Source organism: Leucopleurus acutus (genome assembly GCF_964270905.1).
Source record: "Leucopleurus acutus genome assembly, chromosome: 9".
Lineage (NCBI taxonomy): Eukaryota > Metazoa > Chordata > Mammalia > Artiodactyla > Delphinidae > Leucopleurus > Leucopleurus acutus.
In genome coordinates, this window is record NC_139144.1 from 35,223,371 (window position 1) to 35,244,971 (window position 21,601).

Below are 21,601 nucleotides of genomic sequence, written 5' to 3' on the forward strand. Positions count from 1 at the left end.
AGGCAGTCATCTAAGAAGGCAAAGTCTTTGTCCTAGCAAATTGTTACCAGTAGGGAAAATTAAAACTTTCTTACATGTTTCAGACAAACTTGGAAGCCAACAGAAACTTTGAAATCCATATGAATTCTTTTCTTTCTTTTCTTCTTGTGACACATACTCAATACAGCATATCAAATGTACCACATCTTACTTTTCGGTGAGCAAGTTTGTTACTCTTCAAACCCTTTCTTCACACAATTGCAATGCCAGCCTATGCAAAAATCTGCCCTTGGGCAGGCATCTCTAACTAATGTGCCCCAAAACAAATCCTGTCTTTTCCCTGCAAAATCTGCTCTGCCACAGCCCTCCCCATATCAGTAAAGGGAAACTCTATTCTTCCAGCAGCCCAGACCAAAAACGTCAACGTCATCTTAACTTCTCTCTCCTCTGACTGATCACAGCAAATCCTCTTGGCTCTGCCTTCAAAACACATCCAGCATACGACTGTTTTTTATCACTACCGTCTGGACCCAAGCCATCTTCACTTGGATTACAGACTCATCTCCTAACGGTCTCCTTGTCTACCATCTCCTGACCCCCCTGTAATTTACACTCAACAGGGAAAGCTTCTGAGCAGAGCCTCCAGCTGCTATTTTCCCTCAGAGTAAAACCCAAAGTTCTCAGAATGGCCCGTTGATCCAGCGGGATGTACCCTTAAACCCTTTCAAACTTCATCGCCTACTATTATTCCCCCTGGAAATTCTGCTTCAGGCATGTTGGCTCTCTAACTGACCCTTAGACAAGCCACCCATACTCCTACCGTAAAGCTTGTGTACTTTGATACCTAGAACATCCTTCTTCCATTTCCCACCTAGCGCATTCCCTTTCAGTTCTCTGCAGAAATGCTACCTTAGTAAAGAGGCCTTTCTAACTACCTCATACACAGTGTCCACCCCACCTGCTACTGCTCCTCTATCCCACCATCTCTGCTTTATTTTTCACCATTGCTCGTGTGACCGATTGAAGATACTACTATATATTTGTTATTTTCTCTTTCTATCTTCCCTAACTAGGAGGTAAGATCCAAGAGGCAAGAGACTTTTTTGTTTTATGCTTTTGTTTCTCTGCCTTCTGTTCTTTGTTCTTGTTGTTTTATTTGTCTTCTCTTACACTGATAACCCTGGAATAGTGCCTATTACTGTTGTAAAAACTCAAGTACTTGTTATAAGGAGAGTAACTACTGTTGCCACCCTCAGGAGATGGCTGAAAGGGTTACAGGAGATGAGGTAAACAAGATGGATGACACACAGAGGCATTCAGCAAAACAGGAGATAACTATGACCAAGGTAAGGACACCATCTCTAGCCTTTCTGTTTCACCAAAAGATCTCACATTCCTATCTCCTCCCTCAGAAATGAGCACAGCGAGGGCCACAGAAATTACAGACAAGTAACACAAATTCCTCCATTTGTGATGCTTAACAAAACCACACCTAAAGTTCTTTTGGGCCCAGAAAAAGGGCCCTCCATTATTAGGTTACCTAGTTTTGCTCTTTTCTAAACTAAGTGAAAGGATCTGCTATACATTTCGAAGCCTTTAAAGCAAGTACCTCGACCAAGTTGTGTATCTTGCAGCCATCTTCCTGGATTAGCGTGTATTTTTTCGTAAACAAATCACCCTTGTCCTCCCAAGCCAAGGCGGTCTCCCGCCTGTGTTCTCTCCGGGGAAGGAGCGTGCACTCCACCCAAGCCCGCATCGTCTGCTGAATCACGTTGACGTTGTTCTGCGCGTGCTCCACTCTGCGCTCCAACTCTGAGGTGGCCGTCTTCATCCTCTCGATGTCCCCCCAGCAGTCATCCTGCCATGTCAGTGATGTGGCGGCTGCCTGCAGTTCCTCATCCACAGACCTCAGCTCTTCCTCAACCAGGGGGTATTCAACTTCCAGAAGAGTCTGTTTCAGCTTATTATATCCTTGCACAAGAAGTTCAAGATTTCCAATGGACTGATTCAAAAGAAAACCCCAAGACAAAAGGGCCACATGTGTTAAAGCTACTTTCTCTTGGAGGCATGGAAGTATCTTAGGTCTACATGTTAATAATTAAAATTCAAACTTTCTATTCAAAATCCGCCCTAATATCTGAAAACACAGACCTTTAAAAGAGTGTTTCTTTTTTTGAAGATGGCTAAGGCTGAATCCGGTATGTCTGATTTCTTCAACATCAAAAGGTATTTAACTTCTCTTAATACGGCCACTAGCTATTAAAAGAAAAGCAAGGATTATTTAACATGATTTAAGAATATCATTCTTTTTTTTTTTTTTTTTTTTTTTGCGTTACGCAGGCCTCTCACTGTTGTGGCCTCTCCCGTTGCAGAACACAGGCTCTGGATGCACAGGCTCAGCGGCCATGGCTCACGGGCCCAGCCGCTCCGCGGCATGTGGGATCTTCACGGAAGTGGGGCATGAACCCATGTCCCCTGCATCGGCAGGAGGACTCTCAACCACTGCGCCACCAGGGATGCCCAAGAATATCATTCTATTTTTAAAATCAAACGCTTAAAATTTCATCCAATGATTACAATATTTTCAAACTGTCAAGGCAAAGGGGCTTTTGTTTCTTATGTTTTTTAAAAGCAACAATCATACATTCCATATGATGCAGAAGTATAAATAATAAAGGAAGAAATCATTGGCTATGGCCCACTGTCAGAGAAAGAATTCAAGCAAAAAAAGAGCAACATATACACGCCAAGATCTGAAATGCGTGGCCATAAGCCGACCTCGGTCTTTTCCAAACACCGCTAGCTCTATAATAATGCTTGTTTTGAAAACACAACATGATTATACATGAGGGAGGATTGTGAACATGCCACAAGTTTTGTCTTTGCTTAACTGTAGTTTCATCAGCAATAAACAGCTAGGTAAATGCTAAAAACTGCAACCAGCTGAACAAAAAGGCTTAGGAATATGCAAAATGCTCATATGCACACACCACAAACATCCACAGGTACCTCCACTCATAAGTGTGTGATGAGCCAGCCCATCCAACTTCTGGTGGCCCAACTTTCTGTCTGGTTTCAAATGACCTTCCTTCCACCACCTCACAGTAATGCACAAGTCATAATGCACTTCCCTGAGCAAACTTCAGGTCTTTGTCAAGGGAAAGTACTATATTCATTGGAGCATTTATATATTACTTGACCATTTAAAATGTATAAAACTATGCTACTGTTCTTCCTAAGTTCCTTTTTTTGTTTTTCTGTTTTTATTGTTATTTTTTAATTGGAGTATAGTTGCTGTATATTATGTAAGTTATATGTGTACAATATAGTGATTCACAATTTTTAAAGGTTATACTCCATTTATAGTTATTATAAAACATTTACTATATTCCCCGTGATGTACAATAATATATCCTTGTAGCTTATTTTATACCTAATAGTTTGTTCCTCTTAATCACCTACCCCTATGTTGCCCCACCCCTTCCCTCCCCCCAGGAGTAACCACTAGTCTGTTTTCTATATCTGTGAGTCTGCTTCTTCTGTTATATTCACTAGTTTGTTGTATTTTTTAGATTCCACATATAAGTGATATCATACAATATTTGTCTTTCTGTTTGAGTTATTCATTTTTTTAAACGTTATCACTGACAAAGTTTTTGAGTACTGTACCCTAACCCTCAATTTCCCCCATCAGCAATGTACTTTTTATCGTGCAGTCTTTCATAGTGCAGTGAATTTTAGGAATGCATATGTTGTGTTGTAGCAAAACTGACTGTAGCCCTAAATCACAGTTTCTGTGGAAAAGACCACATGTTTTAGAAGGTAAACCAGTTGACTTCCTTAGGCTGTCACTCCATAGGTTCACTAGTACAATATATTTGGTATGTTTATAATCCCTTCAGGTAAAATTGTAGGGATTATCCCTAAAACATCTCAGGAATTCAGTTTCTATAAATTGATTTTATGAAATCAGAAGGTAAAGCAAACCCTCAGTCCTCCAGGTCACATATTTATATACCTGAGCTGACGTTAGTAAGAAAAATAAGTGATGCAATTCTTTGTAATATTTCGGGGAAAGAGAACAGAATTTGAGTACAGACTGTGACTATTAAACTCAGTGAGGCTAACTTTCACCTCCTAGGCATACAGTTGGACTGCCATGAGACAGGGCAAGAAAACCTAAGCCAGAAAACATCTGATCAAAGACTAACGATTCTGTTCAATTGAGTTAATATTTATTAAATGTTACCAAGTGCCAGACACTATGTTAGACACACAAAACACAAAGATGAAATCCAATGGACCCTACTCTCAAGTAACTCATTATCCAGTAAAGTGGGAGTGGCAAATAAATAATTACAAGACAAAACAAGAAAGAATAATTAATACAGAATTTGATAAGCAAATCCCTAAAACAAAGACCTATTAGAAGTTGTTTTTAGTTATAGTCCTCATAGCACTGACATTTTCCCAAAATAAAATACAAATGAATGGAGGTATGAGGAATATTCTTATAATAAAAAGGGCATCTATGAAACATTTTAAAAATATCAAACCCTTGGGCTTCCCTGGTGGCGCAGTGGTTGAGAATCTGCCTGCCAATGCAGGGGATACGGGTTCGAGCCCTGGTCTGGGAAGATCCCACATGCCACGGAGCAACTGGGCCCGTGAGCCACAACTACTGAGCCTGTGCGTCTGGAGCCTGTGCTCCGCAACAAGAGAGGTCGCACAGTGAGAGGCCTGTGCACCGCGATGAAGAGTGGCCCCCGCTTGCCACAGATAGAGAAAGCCCTCGCACAGAAACGAAGACCAAACACAGCCAAAAATAAATAAATAAATAAATTTATTAAAAAAAAATATATATATATATATCAAACCCTTACCTTTGGGTCAAAGTTGACATTGAGAAGACCACTTATGGCACTGAATTTAACCAAGGGTTGATTCAAATTGAATTCACAGATTTCATCCACATTACTTTTCCATTCATTATAGATACGATTTTCAAACTGGTCTAGCAAAGCTGTCATTTCAGTATACTTCTGATAAATCCAGGCATCATCAGGACTTTCCAAGAATCTGTAGGAATATGTTTTTTATTTTTTACTTTTCTATACATTAGATAGATCTCAGCTTAGCTACTTTACAGTAATATATGATAGAAATAAGAAAGTACACTATAAAAATCAGGAAGAAAATCAATAAAGGTCAAATAATGCTTCTGCATAGTCTGTGCCTTAAAAGATATGAAATAAATGGAACTCCAAACATTTTACTAAATGCAAACAGCAACAAGTTATTAATTCCTACAAAGAAAAGGAAAAGATACAAAAGTCTACAAAATAACAGGAGTGCTAGCTATTGGAGAAAGGAAAAACAATAACAAAAAGCTATCAACATATTGTGGGTGAAATGGAAAAGTGAAAAAAGACCTAAAAACATGGAAATATATGAAGTTCTAAGTCCTAAACATACTCCCAAACCATGGGGATAAATCCCTCTCAATGAGCCCAAGCAATGCCAAGAGTTAAGTAAGGCAGTGACTCTTTAAGTGCTAAAATGAACAGCTCACTACCCTATATAAAAATTGCCTGTGTCGAAGGGATAATGTTACCATGAAAGAAGCCTAACTACTTACAGATCACGGAGAGATGCAAAGTTTGACCAAAACATTTGAAGTCGGTCCATGACCTCTTTAGCCCATTTGATATTTCCTGAGGTAAATGGCATATTCTTGTTAAGGACTACATTTCCTTTTTCAATCTGCAAATTGATATTGTGGTGAAGAGGATGAAAGGGAACATTTAATCAGGGCACACTCCAACCTTGTAGGCAATTGTTAATTTTGGAACATTTACAGTACAAATATAAAGAACATACATGCAAAGTAACCTGATTAGTAGAAGAGTTACTGTCCTAAAGCAGATTCTTCATATCCATAAGGAAATCAATTACATAAAAGCATAACAATTTTAGGGCCTGTATCTACTCTTCAGTTATCATTCAGTGGAGCTCTACTTGACACCCTGACCCACAATATGATACTGTGGGTCTGTCAGACTTTATCCCCCCCCACTCACCTGTTGCACGTGTTCATTATACAATTGCTTACACATATCCAACTCTGCACTGAACATGTGCACAAGTGTGCTGTAACGTGGGCTGAAAATTTCCATGACAACTGGTTTCTCAAGGAAATTCCCAAATACAGTCAAAAGCTATAAAAATCAAAGTGAAAGAAAGGTTAACCACCATGGGTTTTTAATACAGATACTCGATTCACTATTTCCTCCATTAAACTTCCTACGTGACCAGATACAAAGCAAAAATCTAGATCCCTGCAAGTATCCTGCAATGTCTTCAGATTGAAAACACTTTAGCATCTCACTAAAATTTCTATGCATCCAATAAAGCAAATTCTAAATGTAAAGCAGTTTCCCTTCCTCAGCAGAAAATGAGGAGTCAGAAGCAAACCACTGTCTGTTAGAAATCCCTGATCACAGCCAACACCCCTACTTCCTGTTGGACACCAGGAAACGTTGTAGAAGATGCTTTGCAGATTTAAGAACAGAAGCAAGATTGTGTACTTCTTATTTGCTCTTCCCTGCTACACATATACTATTTAGAATAAGGAAAGCCATATCAAGGACCTCTAGGTCACACATTAATAATTATACTGTTATCCTGTGATAAACCATAATGGAAAAGAATATGAAAAAGAATGTATAACTGAATCACTTTGCTGTACAACAGAAATTAACACAACACTGTAAATCAATTGCACTTCAATAAATTTTTTTAAAAAACATACAATTTGAGGAGAAAGAAGCTATAAAATTCCCAACTGTTAAAAAAAAAAAAAGAAATCATCTTCATATTTGCTAAGTGTAATCTGCTGTATGTCCTCTAGACTTAGAATTTCTGTTTGCCAAGTAACATCTTATGGAAAAATCCAAATGAACTTTTTGGCCAACCCAATAAATCAACTATACTTCAACTATACTTTTATTTTATAAAATAAATTAAAAAAAAATAGTTACACCGGAAGCATCAGTCACAGTGACCGTCCTGCCCATGGCCGCCCATGTTTTGTACCACAGGACCCAGCTACCCCCAACACAGCAGCTGGGGCAGCAGTGGCGACCTGTTCCAAGGACAAGCACTCCACGGGCTGACAGTTCCTTCAGTGTCAAAGTACTGGTTGAAACCAATGCCTTGAGATAATTGGAGTCTTTCTCAGAAAAAGAATGAGGGCATGGCAGGCTGAACCTATGCCAGTAAAATTTACGAGTGAAAAGAACCTACAGTTGAACCTTGACAAAACGAGCTTGAAATGCGTGGGTCCACTTTTACACAAAACTTTCTCAATAAAGACACTGGTAAATTTTTTGGAGAATTGCGACAATTTGGAAATTGTTCTCAGACAAAACAAACCACACTGCCAAGAAATATCAAAAAATTTAAGAAATGTCATGAGTGCATGAAATATATGTAGATACTAGTCTATCCCTACATAGATATAAGGTGTTATTTAAAATCAAATTAATAATGTGTTAGTTTTCTTACTGTTTTATAACTTTGCTTTCAAAAAATTACACTACCATACAGTATGCCTTTCTCTCATAATTGGAGAAACTGAATATCAGCCTATCATCACAGGTGGTTTCTTTAAAATAATGTTTCCAATATTATATTAGAGTATGACTGTAATACTCTATGCCATAAAAATTTTATAATGATTCATTCATTAGTGTATAGGCTAGGCTCCTGTGAAACAATCCTATTGATTACACTAGGCTACCATAAAGCAATCATATTGCTGCTTCTTTTTATCAATGAATCATTATACCTGTAAATAAATATGAATTTCTTTTTCATATTATCTTTTCATTTCTTTATGTCTCATGTTAGTAATACATATAAGATCTACAGTGTTTTGTATTGTGCAAGGCAATATTGATGTAGGTACTGATGATTCATCTTGTAAACAGATGACATAAACTCACGGTATCAATGGAGTACAGTCTTGTAAAGATGTTTTGTCTTCCTTATGATTTTCTTAATAACATTTTCTTTTCTCTGGCTGACTTTATCATAAGAATACATTATATAATACATATACAAAATATGTATTAATCGAACGCTCATTATTGGTAAGGCTTCCGGTCAACAGTAGGCTACTGTTAGTTAAGTTCTGGGGGAGCCAAAAGTTAAACAGTGATTTCCAACTACATAGGAGGTCAATGCTCCTAACCCCTGCATTGTTCAAGGGTCAACTGGACTAGTGAGCAGAGGAAGCCAGTGAGTAAGGGGACAGAAAAAGCAGACACGTGAACTAAAACAGAATCCCATGACCAGTAAGGAGAAGTATGTAGTTCCAGAACTCCCTCCGCTCGGTCATCTCAAAGTAACCTTGACCCCCTGTTTCCACAAAGCTGAGCTGTCTGGTGAGCCTAACCTTGGATTTCTATTTGCCTCCTGTCTTGTCTTCTGCCCCGCGGGGATTCTTCTGTGCATCAGTGTGAGACAGCTTTCTTTGCAAACAAAATAATGTAGTAAACATACATATTTTTGTACAAGCAATGTTTATAGAATGCTGACTAGGTGCCAGGCACTATATTTTAAGGGTGTTAAAAATGCTATTGTTACCACATGCTCCAGATAGGGAAAGTGAGTTATGGGAAGGGGATAACTTGCCCAAATTTTCACAGCTAGTGCAGAGTTGGCATTTGACATGAACACTGGGCAGGTCTGGCATCAGAGCCTCTGCTGCCTTGTGTAGGAACTCATCAGCCAAGGTGCCATTTAAAATTGCTATTTTGTTATTTACTTACTCTATGTGGGCTTCAGAAAATGTGAGCTATTTGGTCTGTTATATAGATACTTTCTCTGAAATAAAAGGAGATAGCTTCTCAAAATAACTAAATATCATCAAGGTGACAGAAAACCATACACTAAGGTTTGTGCCTTGCTAGTGATGTGACATGGCAAAAGAAAGAGCTTTGTTCTTCCTCTTAGAAAACTAATGGGTGTTCCCCCAAATTTGTTATTAAAAAACAGCATCATTGTAAACAATTTGTAAACATTTCCAAAAACTGTACTTACTAAAAAAATCAACACAAGGAAAAAATTATACCAACTGAAATGTAAATCTACCCATATCTTAAGAGGCCAGTTTAGACAAACACACACTGGCTTTTCTTCTGGTAATATCAATTATACCTACTGTAGAACTGTTGGTGGGAATGTAAATTGGTGCAGCCACTATGGAGAGCAGTATGGAGGTTCCTTAAAAAACTAAAAATAATTACCATGTGATCCAACAATCCCATTCCTGGCATATATATCCACAAAAAACTTTAACTCAAAAAGACACATGCACCCCAATGTTCATAGTAGCACTATTTACAATAGCCAAGACATGGAAGCAACCCAAATGTCCATTGGCAGATGAATGGATAAAGAAGATATGGTATATATATACGATGAAATATTACTCAGCCATAGAAAAATGAAATAACGCCATTTGCAGCAACATGGATGGACCTAGTGATCATCATACTAAGTAAGCCAGACAAAGACAAGAATCATATGATATCACTTACATGTGGAATCTAAAAAATGATACCAATGAACTTATTTGCAAAACAAAAAGAGACTCACAGACATAGAAAACAAATTTATGGTTACCAAAGGGCCGAGGGATTGAGGAGGGATAAATTAGGAGTTTGGGATTAACATATACACATTAGTATATATAAAATAGATAACAAAGACCTACTGTATAGCACAGGGAACTATACTCCGTATCTTGTAATAATCTATAAGGGAAAAGACTCTGAAAAAGAATAGGTATATATGTGTGTGTGTATATATATATACACACACACATATATATAACTGAATCACTTTGCTGACCACCTGAAACAAATCAACTATACTTCAAAAAAAATTACTGTAGAAACTACTAAATATTTAAAATCTACTTAGTTAGCTGCTACCTAGCAAAATGCAAAGTATTAACTTTCTTCTTACAACCACTGTTTTGTTAACTTTGGACTTGATGTTAACATTCTGAAGTAAACATTGCCTCATAGATTTCACAAAGAAGTGTCCTCCAACTATAGTAGGGAAACATATTTATTTCACAACATTCTCTTTCAAGCCCTTATCATATCAACTGCAACTGGAACAATACCAGAAGCTTCCCAGCCACATCTCATTTTGACCACCTGATACGCTTAGTGGGACTTAAGTCCAAGTGTAAAATAGGAAAGACAGAGAGAAAATATGCTTTGGGGAGGTTGTAAAGCCAGAAAGTAGTAGTAAACAGAGTCTTAACCTTTTATGCAGTATACATTACCTTAATTTTTCAACATCACAGATACATAAAAATTACCCTCCAGGATGAGAATAAACATCATTTGAACTTCCGGTTTCCTTGTCACATTGGAACTAAGAGTTTTTTTATGGAGAGTACAGACATTGTCCTTCATATCAACCTCAAAAGATTCAAGATTGATTCCCAATACATGCTTCCTTCCTAAATATCCCACTGGAGATCTGTAAGGTTTACCTTGATTTTCTTCTACTTCTCAGTTTCATTATGTAATATTTATATTTTTCCTAGGTTTGTCTTTTTCAAAGATTTTTTTAATTTGCTGCCACTTGAACCATATACACTTCACAATTTTCTAGTTTTCTATTATTTCATCTAAAGACTTTTCCAGACACTTGTCTTACTTCAGTCTCCCTGCATGTAAAGAAACTGTAAATTTTAGAAAGCCATCCATCAGCATTTCGGTGTTTTGTTTGTTTGTTTGTTTTTTGTGGTACGCGGGCCTCTCACTGTTGTGGCCTCTCCCGTTGCAGAGCGCAGGCTCAGCGGCCATGGCTCACGGGCCCAGCCGCTGCGCGGCATGTGGGATCCTCCTGGACCAGGGCACAAACCCGTGTCCCCTGCATCGGCAGGTGGATTCTCAACCACTGCACCACCAGGGAAGCCCCAGCATTTTGTTTTAATTTTTATTGAGTGCCAACCCTGTAGGGTCTGAGCCACAGCTTTATACTGTTTGGTTCCAGGGCCCTTCCAGCTCATGTCTTTGCCAAGAGCAGGTACTGAATCGTGGTCTTCAGAGAACAGTCTGCAAGTATTTATTCCCTGGGACACAACAGTAACTGGTTGGAGTTCCATCATCCTGTACCTATGGTAGAAATCATTTTCTCCCCTAAATACACAACCCTGTAATTTTTTTCTTCTGCCACGACTCTTGCTGCAGTTACCTTCATCTTTCTGTCATTTCAGGACTCTGACAACCAGTCAGCCCTCCTAATGTCACAGTTATTAAGTGCCTGCTTTATACAAGGTGTTGCAGAAGGTGATCTAGATATAACAAAAACTCTAAGATGATGTCCCACCCCTGGAGAGCTTATAAGGGCACCATCTCACGTTATATTTTGCAGCAGACAAGGTACAAATATGTGGAAAGTTAAAGAAACAAAATACATGACAAAAAAGAGATAAAATTCTTTAGAAAAAATAACTGGCCATGTACTAAAATAGAATCCATATGAATGGTTGTGAAAAGGGGAAGGAGAGAGGTTTGAATTAGAAACGGTAGGAGCCTCTGTAACCTCTGTAACTGAGATTTCATTCTACATTCTTTCTTGAAGTTATTTCTAAAAGCATGAAAAGAGGTCCAGTTACAGAGAATACGATAGACTACTACATAGCCACTAAAAATAATACTGTTGAATTGTTACAAAAGAAAAATTTTTATGATTCACTGCTTCCTGAAAGGGTTACAAAAAGATTACAAGGATCAGAATATGTCATTTTTTGCAAAGAGAAATATTTATGCATATCTAGTCAAAGAAGAGGAAGGGCAGTAATAAATACAATAGTAATTTCTGAGAGATGGGATGACAGGTGGTGTTATTTTATAACAACAGGCTATATATTTCAGCTGGCAGCATCTCAGTTTCATCCAAGGGCTCTTAAGAGAGAACTATTTGAGCCTTGTGACTTCTCTGTTAAAACGCTTGATGGGGGTAGAAGACACTAGCCACTTAACCGCCATCTGACCCATTTATTTGAATTTTAAGATCAAAATCAAACAAGTATCTCCGACACAGTCTGTGCCTGTTATACTGTTTTGCACTGCCATCTTCAATGAATTGTGTCCGTGATTCTCTAGCTGTGTTTCTGCTGACACTGAGGCCTCATTCCTCTTTGGGGATGTCATCTAAGTTTACGCTTGACTTGCAATTCTCTTCTTTGACAAGCAAGTTTCACAAGGTGCCCCGATTACCCACGTTACAAGCTTTCTACTTGGGAGGACTCTCAGGATGCTTTTCTTTTCTGCAACTATTCATACGTCTATACTGTATTTCATCAATTCTATGACAAACACTCTTTGATGTTTTAACACCTCTGAAACTAGACTATGTTATATAATCAACAGCATCATAATTTTTTGGCAGCATATTCTTTTGTTGATAAACACTGGCGTGTCTGATAATCAACGGTGTCTTATGCCTGATGAAAAACAGTGTATAAATTGCTATTTATTTCAGTCAGATTAATAAAGTGGGCAGATGAACCCAACCTATGTAAACAATGGCAAAGAAAAGAAATTCTTGAGTTAACAGAGAGTTTTCACTTTTCACTGTAGCTTAATTTTGAATTGATAGTTCACAGGCCATACCAAACTTGCTCTAAAGGTAATGAAAGCTGAAACAATGAATTCAAGCAAAGATCAATAGTCAAATATCCTAAAACTGACTCTGTCCAAAGTAAACTTCATCATTCATTAGTACATTATTCAAAGCTTATAATTCAGTGAGCTTCATATGAAGAGAATGTGACTAGTTAAGAGTTTACCTGGATGAGAAAGGAATGTATTCCCTCTTTTCATCCAATAGTCTTATTCACTAGTAAAACATTTTTTCCTGATAACTTCTTCAGAACTAACCTTAAATGCAGCTTCCAGACCATTGCAGTTAAAGAAAGCTTCACAAAGAATTGTCCCGAGCCTTCTGTCAAAATCCAAAGTTTTGGACTTAAACACAACATAATCACTTTCAAATTCCTATAAAATTCAAAATAAAATATTAGTTTACAGGAAAGGATCCAACAGTGAAAATATCAACCACAAAAGTGTGACACCTCTCTCTCTGTGAATGAATTTATTTTTCATAGCAGGATTCCAGGAAAGACAAAGAAAGAGCTGTACCTGACTAATTATTCAAGTGGCAGCCTTATAGGCGCACTGAACATTTAGCACTTCCAGCTCACATTTCCACAATCCTTTTCACTGGCTCAGACCCCAACATTAGTACTTTGGTCTATCACTCTATCCTTCTCCATACTATTTTGATTATAAATGAAAAAGCAAAGGTTTTCAGAAAAGAAAAAGGAAAAAAAAATAACCCATCTTATTATAACTTTAGTCCATCTATAAGTTTAAACAGGAAGTTTTTTATTTTGTTTTTCATGGAGCAGAAACCCTGCCAGGAAACACTATTTCTTCAAGTGAGAACTAAAATCCACAGGTCTGTCTGTAAGAAAGCATCATTAGTGATACAGACAAAACATAATACTCTTCCTGCTTTCCCAGTTTCTTATTAATATGCAGTTAACAACCCCGAGTTTTCTCCTAATACATAAACACCCACTCCCATAATTACAAAGAATGAAAAAGTGAAAGAATAATCATCATCTGCACAGCATTACAATTCAGTCTTCAGTGAAGTCCCAGAAATTCAGAAACCCTTTGGGCTTCCCAGTCAAACCGCCCCAGGAGTGCACGCCACACACTTAACATAAAGAAGTCCTCTGTTACCACCATAAACTGAGCCTCCTCTTATTAATAATAATAATGACAGCTAACATTTATTCAATTCTATTCTAAATGCTTTACATTATTAACTCAATTCTAACCACATGATGTAGGTAATATTTTTCCACTTTGTAGGCAACAAAGTAAACTCAAAGAAGTTTAATGCCCACAATCTTACCCCTACTTAATGGCAGGGCCAGAATTTAAAGCCAGGTAACCTGGCTCCAAAGTCCACACTCCAAGCATGATTCTGGATGTTTGTATGAAGGAATACACCTTATGCTGAATTGAACACACACTATAAAACAGTGTAACGGCAAAGTTCTAGAGCACTATGTGTCATATACAACAATGTCATATTTAGCATCAAGAGGAAGTCTCCACTTATGAAGTGGGGCCAAACAGTCTCTTCATTCAAGGCTCACTGACTTTTAAAAGTAAACACAAATGCCCAACAAGTTGTAAACAAGCCTAACTTACTCTTCTTCTCAGTATGGCAACAAAGAACATACCACTTAAGATCCTCAAAGGTTATTTGAACAATCAGCAAATAAGATCTCAGGGAGGAAACAAACGTTCATTTCCATAATTGATATCTCTCCTAACCTCTTTTTTGTCACTCAACCTGAATTCAGAACTGCTGATAGAACTTCTCCCCTAGGAAGTCCCACAGATAATTGAAATTTATTTTATACAAATCAGAACCCTTCATCCTCTCTATAAAGCCACTCCTCATTCTGTAAACCCTAACAGAAACTTTGGCAATCTCTTTCACTTCTTCCTCTCTCGGTCAACTGCTGTCAATCTTTTCTCCTAACTACCTATTCTTCATTAGTCCAGGCATCACCCTCCAGATCACCATTACCATTTAGCTGGATTTCTGTTAACCATTTTCTAACTACTCTCTTTGCCTTTAATCTCATCTCTCCCATCATTCTAACTGCAATCTAAATGAGCTTTCTAAAATAGAAATCTTATGTCACTCTCATACTCAAAGTTCACCATTATCTCAATTCAGAATCCTAATTTCTTAGGGTAAAGTCTAAAAGTCTTAACCTCACCTACAAGCCCTCTGTGATCTGGGCCCTACTTACTGCTCCCAACTATTCCAGTACCTCTCCCCCTTTCATACACCAGGATCTAGCCACACCTGCCTTATCATACTCATTCTCTGTGTGTAATACCATTTTCTGCTCATCACTTTCTTTTCACCTACTCATCACCTGTTTCTTTTTTTTTTTTTTTTTTCAGTTCCATTTATCCTTCAAGTATTGTCTCAGTTTCCCTTTCACCTCCTCTGGAAAGGGGCCCTTCACAAATGATCCCATAGTACTCTGTACATTTCATACCCTAGCACTAAGCACACTGTATAAGTGCCAACCTGGATTCTCCCCCTGGATTTTAAACTATGAGTATAGTAGCCATGTCTCTTTTCACAGTGACAGTGCCAATATTTAATGAGGTTCCCAGCACAGAGCTGTTTCTCAATACTTGCTGAAGAATAAACAATACGCTGGTATTACTGAAAACCATTTTTTGTATATTGTAAAAACTCCAAAATTGCCCTTATTAGTGACGTGGGAAATTTTGAAGTTTCAGCTAGAGAAATGCCATGGTCTGATTTAGCACCTAAAAGGCAATCAAGCAGCTGTGTGAAGAACAGACCCTGATGGAGCCAAGACAGGGGCTGAAGAAGAGGTTTAGGAGCAAATGCAATAACCTGGATCAAAGATGAGATCCGGGTATATTTTCAGGGTTTATCTGATGTTTATCATAAGAAAAGAGCAAGATCATGGATGACTCCAAGGTTGTGTAATAAGTAGTACATTATATGGACTATTTAGTAAGTTGGAGAAGACAAGGAAGAATAGGTATGGGGAGAGGTAAAGCAGGGATTCAGTTTTGCATGTTGGTGACATCTATTAAGTATCTAAGTGGAGATGCTGAGTAGGCAGCCGAATAATATGCTATGTGTTTGGGATTTAGGCAGGTCCTTTCCATTATGTAAAATATCCTTTAGGCTTTTGGTAGATACTCTTTATCAATTTGAGGAAGGTCCCCTCTATTCCTATTTCTAAGAGTTTTTATCATGAATGGATGTTGAATTTAGTCAAAAATTTAATGCATCGAAGTTTTTAAACTACTAAACTATCACAAAGGAGGCAAGAATATACAATGGAGAAAAGACAATCTCTTCAATAAGTGGTGCTAGAAAAACTGGACAGCTACATGTAAAAGAATGAAATTAGAACACTCCCTAACACCATATACAAAACTAAACTCAAAATGGATTAAAGACCTAAATGTAAGGCTGGAAACGTAAAACTCTTAGAGTAAAACACAGGCAGAACACTCTGTGACATAAATCACAGCAGTATCTTTCTGGATCTACCTCCTAGAGTAATGAAAATAAAAACAAAAATAAACCAATGGGACCTAACTAAACTTAAAAGCTTTTGCACAGCAAACGAAACCATAAACAAAACAAAAAGACAACCCACAGAACAGGAGAAAACATTTGCAAGCTACCGACAAGGGATTAATCTCCAAAATATACAAACAGCTCATACACCTCAGTACCAAAAAACCCCAAACAACCCAATTAAAAAATGGGCAGAAGATCTAAACAGGCATTTCTCCAAAGAAAACATGCAGATGGCCAAAAAAGCACATGAAAAGATGTTCAATGTCACTAATTATTAGAGAAATGCAAATCAAAACTGCAATGATGTATCACCTCACACAGGTCAGTATGGCCATCATTAAAAAAATCTACAAACAATAAATGCTGGAAAGGGTGTGGAGAAAAGGGAAAACATTCCTACACTATTGGTGGGAATGTAAATTGGTACAACCATTATGGAGAACAGTAGGGAGGTTCCTTACAAAACCAGCAATCCCAACTCCTGGGAATATATCCAGAGAAAACCACAATTCAAAAAGACACATGCACCCCAATGTTCACTGCAGCACTATTTACAATGGCCAAGACATGGAAGCAACCTAAACGTCCATTGACAGAGGAATGGATAAAGAAGATGTGGTACATATATACAATGGAATATTACTCAGCCATACAAAGAATGAAATAACGCCATTTGCAGCAACATGGATGGATGTGGATACCATCACACTAAGTCAGAGAGAGAAAGACAAATATCATATGGTATCATTTATATATGAAATTTAATTTTAAAAAAAAAATGATACAGATGGGGAATTCCCTGGCAGTCCAGTGGTTAGGACTCTGTGCTTCCACTGCAGGGGGCACAGGTTTGATCCCTGGTCAGGGAACAAAGATCTTGCATACTATGCAGTGTGGCCCAAAAAAAAAAAAAGATACAAATGAACTTATTTACAGATCAGAAACAGACTCACAGATTTTGAAATCAAACTTATGGTTACCAAAGGTGAAACATGGAGGGAAGTGATAAATTAGAAGATTAGGATTGACATATACATGCTACTATGTGTAAAACAGATAACTAATAGGAACCCACTCTATAGCACAGGGAACTTTACTCAATATTCCATAATAACCTATATGGGAAAAGAATCTGAAAAAGAATGGATATAAATATGTATAACTGATTCATTTTGCTGTACACCTGAAACACATTGTAAATCAACTATACTCCAGTAAAAAATTTTAATGCATCGATTAACACAATTATGATATTTTTCTTCTTTCACCTGTTAATATTGGGATTACACTGATTTTCAAATATTGAACCAGCCTTGCATCCCTAGAACAAACCCCCTATGGACATGGTGTAGAATTCTTTTTGTATACTGTGGAATTCTATTTGCTAATAATTTAAGGATTTTGTACCTATGTTTATGAGGGATAAGAGCTTGCACTTTTCACTTCTTTGCACTGTCTTAGCTGGTTTTGGCAGCAGAGTAAAACCTACTAGCTTTGTAAAACAAATGGGAAAGTGTTACCTTCACTTGTATTTCTGGAAGAGACTGTGTAGAACTGTTGTCACAGGTATAACTTAGTGACATTGAAGGTTTAGTTCCAGACCACTGAAATGGTTACCACAATAAAGCAAGTCACATGAATTTTTTTTGTTTCCCAGTGTGTATAAGAGTTATGTTTACACTATACTGTAGCCTATTAAGTGTGCAGTAGCATTATGTCTAAAAAATGTATATACCTTAATTGAAAAATACTTTATTACTAAAAAATATTAACAATCTTCTGAGCCTTCAGTGAGTCACAGTAATAACACCAAAGATCACAGATCTATCACAGATGACCATAACAAATACAGTAATAACAAAGTTTGAAATATTGTGAGAACTACCAAAATGTGAGAGACACGAAGTGAGCAAATGCTATTGGAAAAATGATGCTCAACACAGGGTTGCCATGGACCTTTGATTTGTTTAAAAAAAAAAAAAAAATTGAGGTGTGCCTGTAATTCTTAAATATTTGGTAAAATTCTCCTAGGAACAACCTCAGCATGAACATTTTCTTCAGGGGATTCTTTAATCACAAATCCAATTTCTTTAATAGTTATAGTGTTATTCAAATTATCTCACCCTCACAAGAAAAAAATTATGTGTGACAACAGACGTTAAGTAAATTTACTGTGACAATCATTTCACAACATATACATGTATCATATTATTATGTTGTACACCAGTGGCCCCCAATCTTTTTGGCACCAGGGACCAGTTTCGTGGAAGACCATCTTTCCACAGACCAGGCCGGGGTGGGGGATGGTTCAGGTGTTAATGTGAGAGATGGGGAGTGGCAGACGAAGCACTGCTCGCTCGTCTGACACTCACCTCCTGCTGTGCGCCTCATCTCCTAAGAAGCTGTGGACCAGGGACCTGTTGCACACTAAAACTAATACAATGTTACATGTCAATTATATGTCAATTTAAAATATTTATTTCATATTGAGTGAGTTGTGGTAGTTCTAATTTTTTTAGGAATTGGTTCATTTCATCTAAGTTAGCAAACTTATGTGTGTAGATGTTATTCTTTTGTTTTTTGGTATTCCCCATCTTTTTGATATCTGTTGATGATGTAATTGTAGCTATTTTTTACTCCTGATATTGGTAATTTGTCTTTGTTTCTTTGTAGTCTTGCTAGAGCTTTGTCTTTTCAAAGAACTCTTACTTTCACTGACTTTTCTCTATTCTTTCTTTTCAATTTCATTGATTTCTGCTCTTTCTTTCTTCTGATTATTTCCTTCTTTCTGATTGATTTGTATCTATTTGTTCTCCTATTTTTTCTAGGTTCTTAGGGTGGAAACAGATTATTGATTTGAGATTTTCTTCTTTTTTAATGTATGCATTTAGTGCTATAAATATCCCTCAGAACTGCTTTAGCTGTTGCCACAAATTTTGATATACTGTATTTTCATTTTCATTCAGTTCTCTATACTTTATTTCTCTTGAGACTACTGCTTTGATTCATGGAATATTTAGAAATGTGATCTTTAAGTGTTTAGAGATTTTCCTGCTAGGTTTCCGTTATTGATTTCTAGTTTGATTCCACTGTCATCAAGGAACGTACTATGTAGGATGTCATATCTTTTAAATTTGTTGAGGTTTGTCTTATGGTCCAGGATATGGCATATCATGGTACATGTTTCACAAGCACTTGAAAATAATGTGAATTCTGCTGTTGTGGCATGGAGTGTTTTATAAATGTCAGTTAGATCCTCTTGGCTGATGGTATTGAGTTCTTTTAGATCCTTGCTGATATTTCATCTGGTTGTTCTTTCAAACACTGAGAAGGAAGCATTGAAGTCTCCAACTAGAATTGTAGATTTGTCTATTTTCTTTCTCAGTTCTACCAGTTTTTGAATCACATATTTTGCTGCTCTGTTGTTTGATGCATACACATCTAGGATTGCTATATCTTCTTGGTAGATTTACCCTTTTATTTTATCATTACATAATGTCCCTTCATGGTATTCTTTTTTTTTTTTCCTGCTATGAAGTATACTTTACCTGATATTTATATAGCTATTACTGCTTTCTTTACTGCTATCCTTTGATTAATGTTTGCATGATATGTCTTTTTCTGTTTACTTTTAATCTGCATATATGACTATATTTGAAGTGAGTTTCTGAAAGAAAACATATAATTTGGTCACTTTTTTAATCCACTCTGCTAATCTCTGTTTTTGTATTGGTGTACTTATACCATTTACATTTAATGTAATTATTACCATGTTAGGGTTTAAGTCTGCCATTTTATTTGCTGTCCATTTGTTCTGTTTTTTCTTGTTTTTCTGCAACTCTATTTGAAATTTTTTAGCATTATATTTGATGTACCTATAGTGTTTTAAGTCTGTCTCTTTATATTGCTCTAGATATTACTTTATTACATTATATATACATCAGTGTCTAATGTTGCCATCTATCATCAGTTCAAGTAAAGTATAAAATCTTACCTCCCACAACCAATGAGTCAAGGAAGAAATCATCTAGGAAATTAAGAATACATTGAGACAAATAGGGAAAAAAATCCAACATACTCAAACTTAGGGAATACATCAGAAGCAGTGTTAAGATTGAAAATTTATCACTGTAAAGACATACATTAAAAAAGGATCTCAAATGAATAACCTAATTTTACACCTTATAGGAGTTGAAAAACAGCAAACTAATCCCAAAGCTAGCAGAAGGAAGAAAAAAAATCAAGATTGGAATAGAGATAAAGGAAGTAAACAACAGAAAAATAGAGAAAATCAACAAAACCAAAAGTTTGCTCTTTGAAAAAGAAAATGAAATTGACATTTAGCTAGATTGACTAATGAAAAAAGAAACTCAGATTACTAAAATGAATGCTGGGTAATTCAGAAATAAAAAAGATTATAAAAATATGCTATGAACAAGTGTACACCAAACTCTATAACACAGATGAAATGAACAAACAGAAACACACAACCTACCAAGACTGAATCGTGAAGGAAAGAAAAACTGAATAAGCCTATAACTAGTAAGGAGATTTAATCAGTAATCAAAAACACTTCAACAATAACAAAAAAGCCTAGGACCAGACAGCTTACTGATGAATACCACCAAACATTTAAAGAAGAATTAATACCAATCCTTCTCAAACCCTTGCAAAAAAAATTGAAGATATAACACTTCCTAACTCATCCTGTCAGGTAAATATTGCCCTGACACCAAAGCCAAATAAAGACATTACAAGAAAACTACAGACTGGTATTCCTTATAAATAGCAATACCAACACTCTCAACAAAAAGTCGCAAACAGACTCCAGCAGCATACTAAAAGGATCACACACCATGACCAGGTGGATTTATTCCCAGAATGCAAGGATGGCAAATAAAAATCAATGTCAGTAGACCACATTAATAGAATGAATGAAAAGACCACATGATCATCTCAACTGATGTAAAAAAATTCAACACCCTTTAATGATAAAAACACTCAATAAACTAAAAATGGAAGGAAACTTCCTTAACATGATAAAGGCCATCTATGAAGAACCCACAGGTAACATCATACTCCATGATGAAAGACTAAAAGATTTCCCCCTATGATCAGGAACAAGGCAAGGATGTTCCACTTCCACCACTTCTATTCAACACTAGCTAGGGAAACACTAGTTAGAGCAATTAGGTGAGAAAAAGAAATAAAAGGCATCCAAACTAAAAAGGAATAAGTAAAATTATCTCTGTTAATACATGACATGATTTTATACTTAGAAAACTCTAAAGATTCTGCACCAAAAGCAAAACAAAAACCAAAACAAAACCACTATCAGAGGTAATTCAGCAAAGTT

The 21,601-nt window shown here is 36.8% G+C and overlaps 1 protein-coding gene across 1 annotated transcript in view; it reads right to left on the reverse strand.

The window, feature by feature from the left end:
• DNAH11 (dynein axonemal heavy chain 11) overlaps positions 1 to 21,601 on the reverse strand; it is a 324,062-nt gene that overhangs the window by 267,565 nt on the left and 34,896 nt on the right. The window contains 6 exon segments of the mRNA XM_082845873.1: positions 1,589 to 1,981; positions 2,131 to 2,235; positions 4,863 to 5,058; positions 5,618 to 5,742; positions 6,060 to 6,197; positions 12,954 to 13,070. Coding sequence (XP_082701999.1) covers positions 1,589 to 1,981; positions 2,131 to 2,235; positions 4,863 to 5,058; positions 5,618 to 5,742; positions 6,060 to 6,197; positions 12,954 to 13,070 — 1,074 coding nt within the window.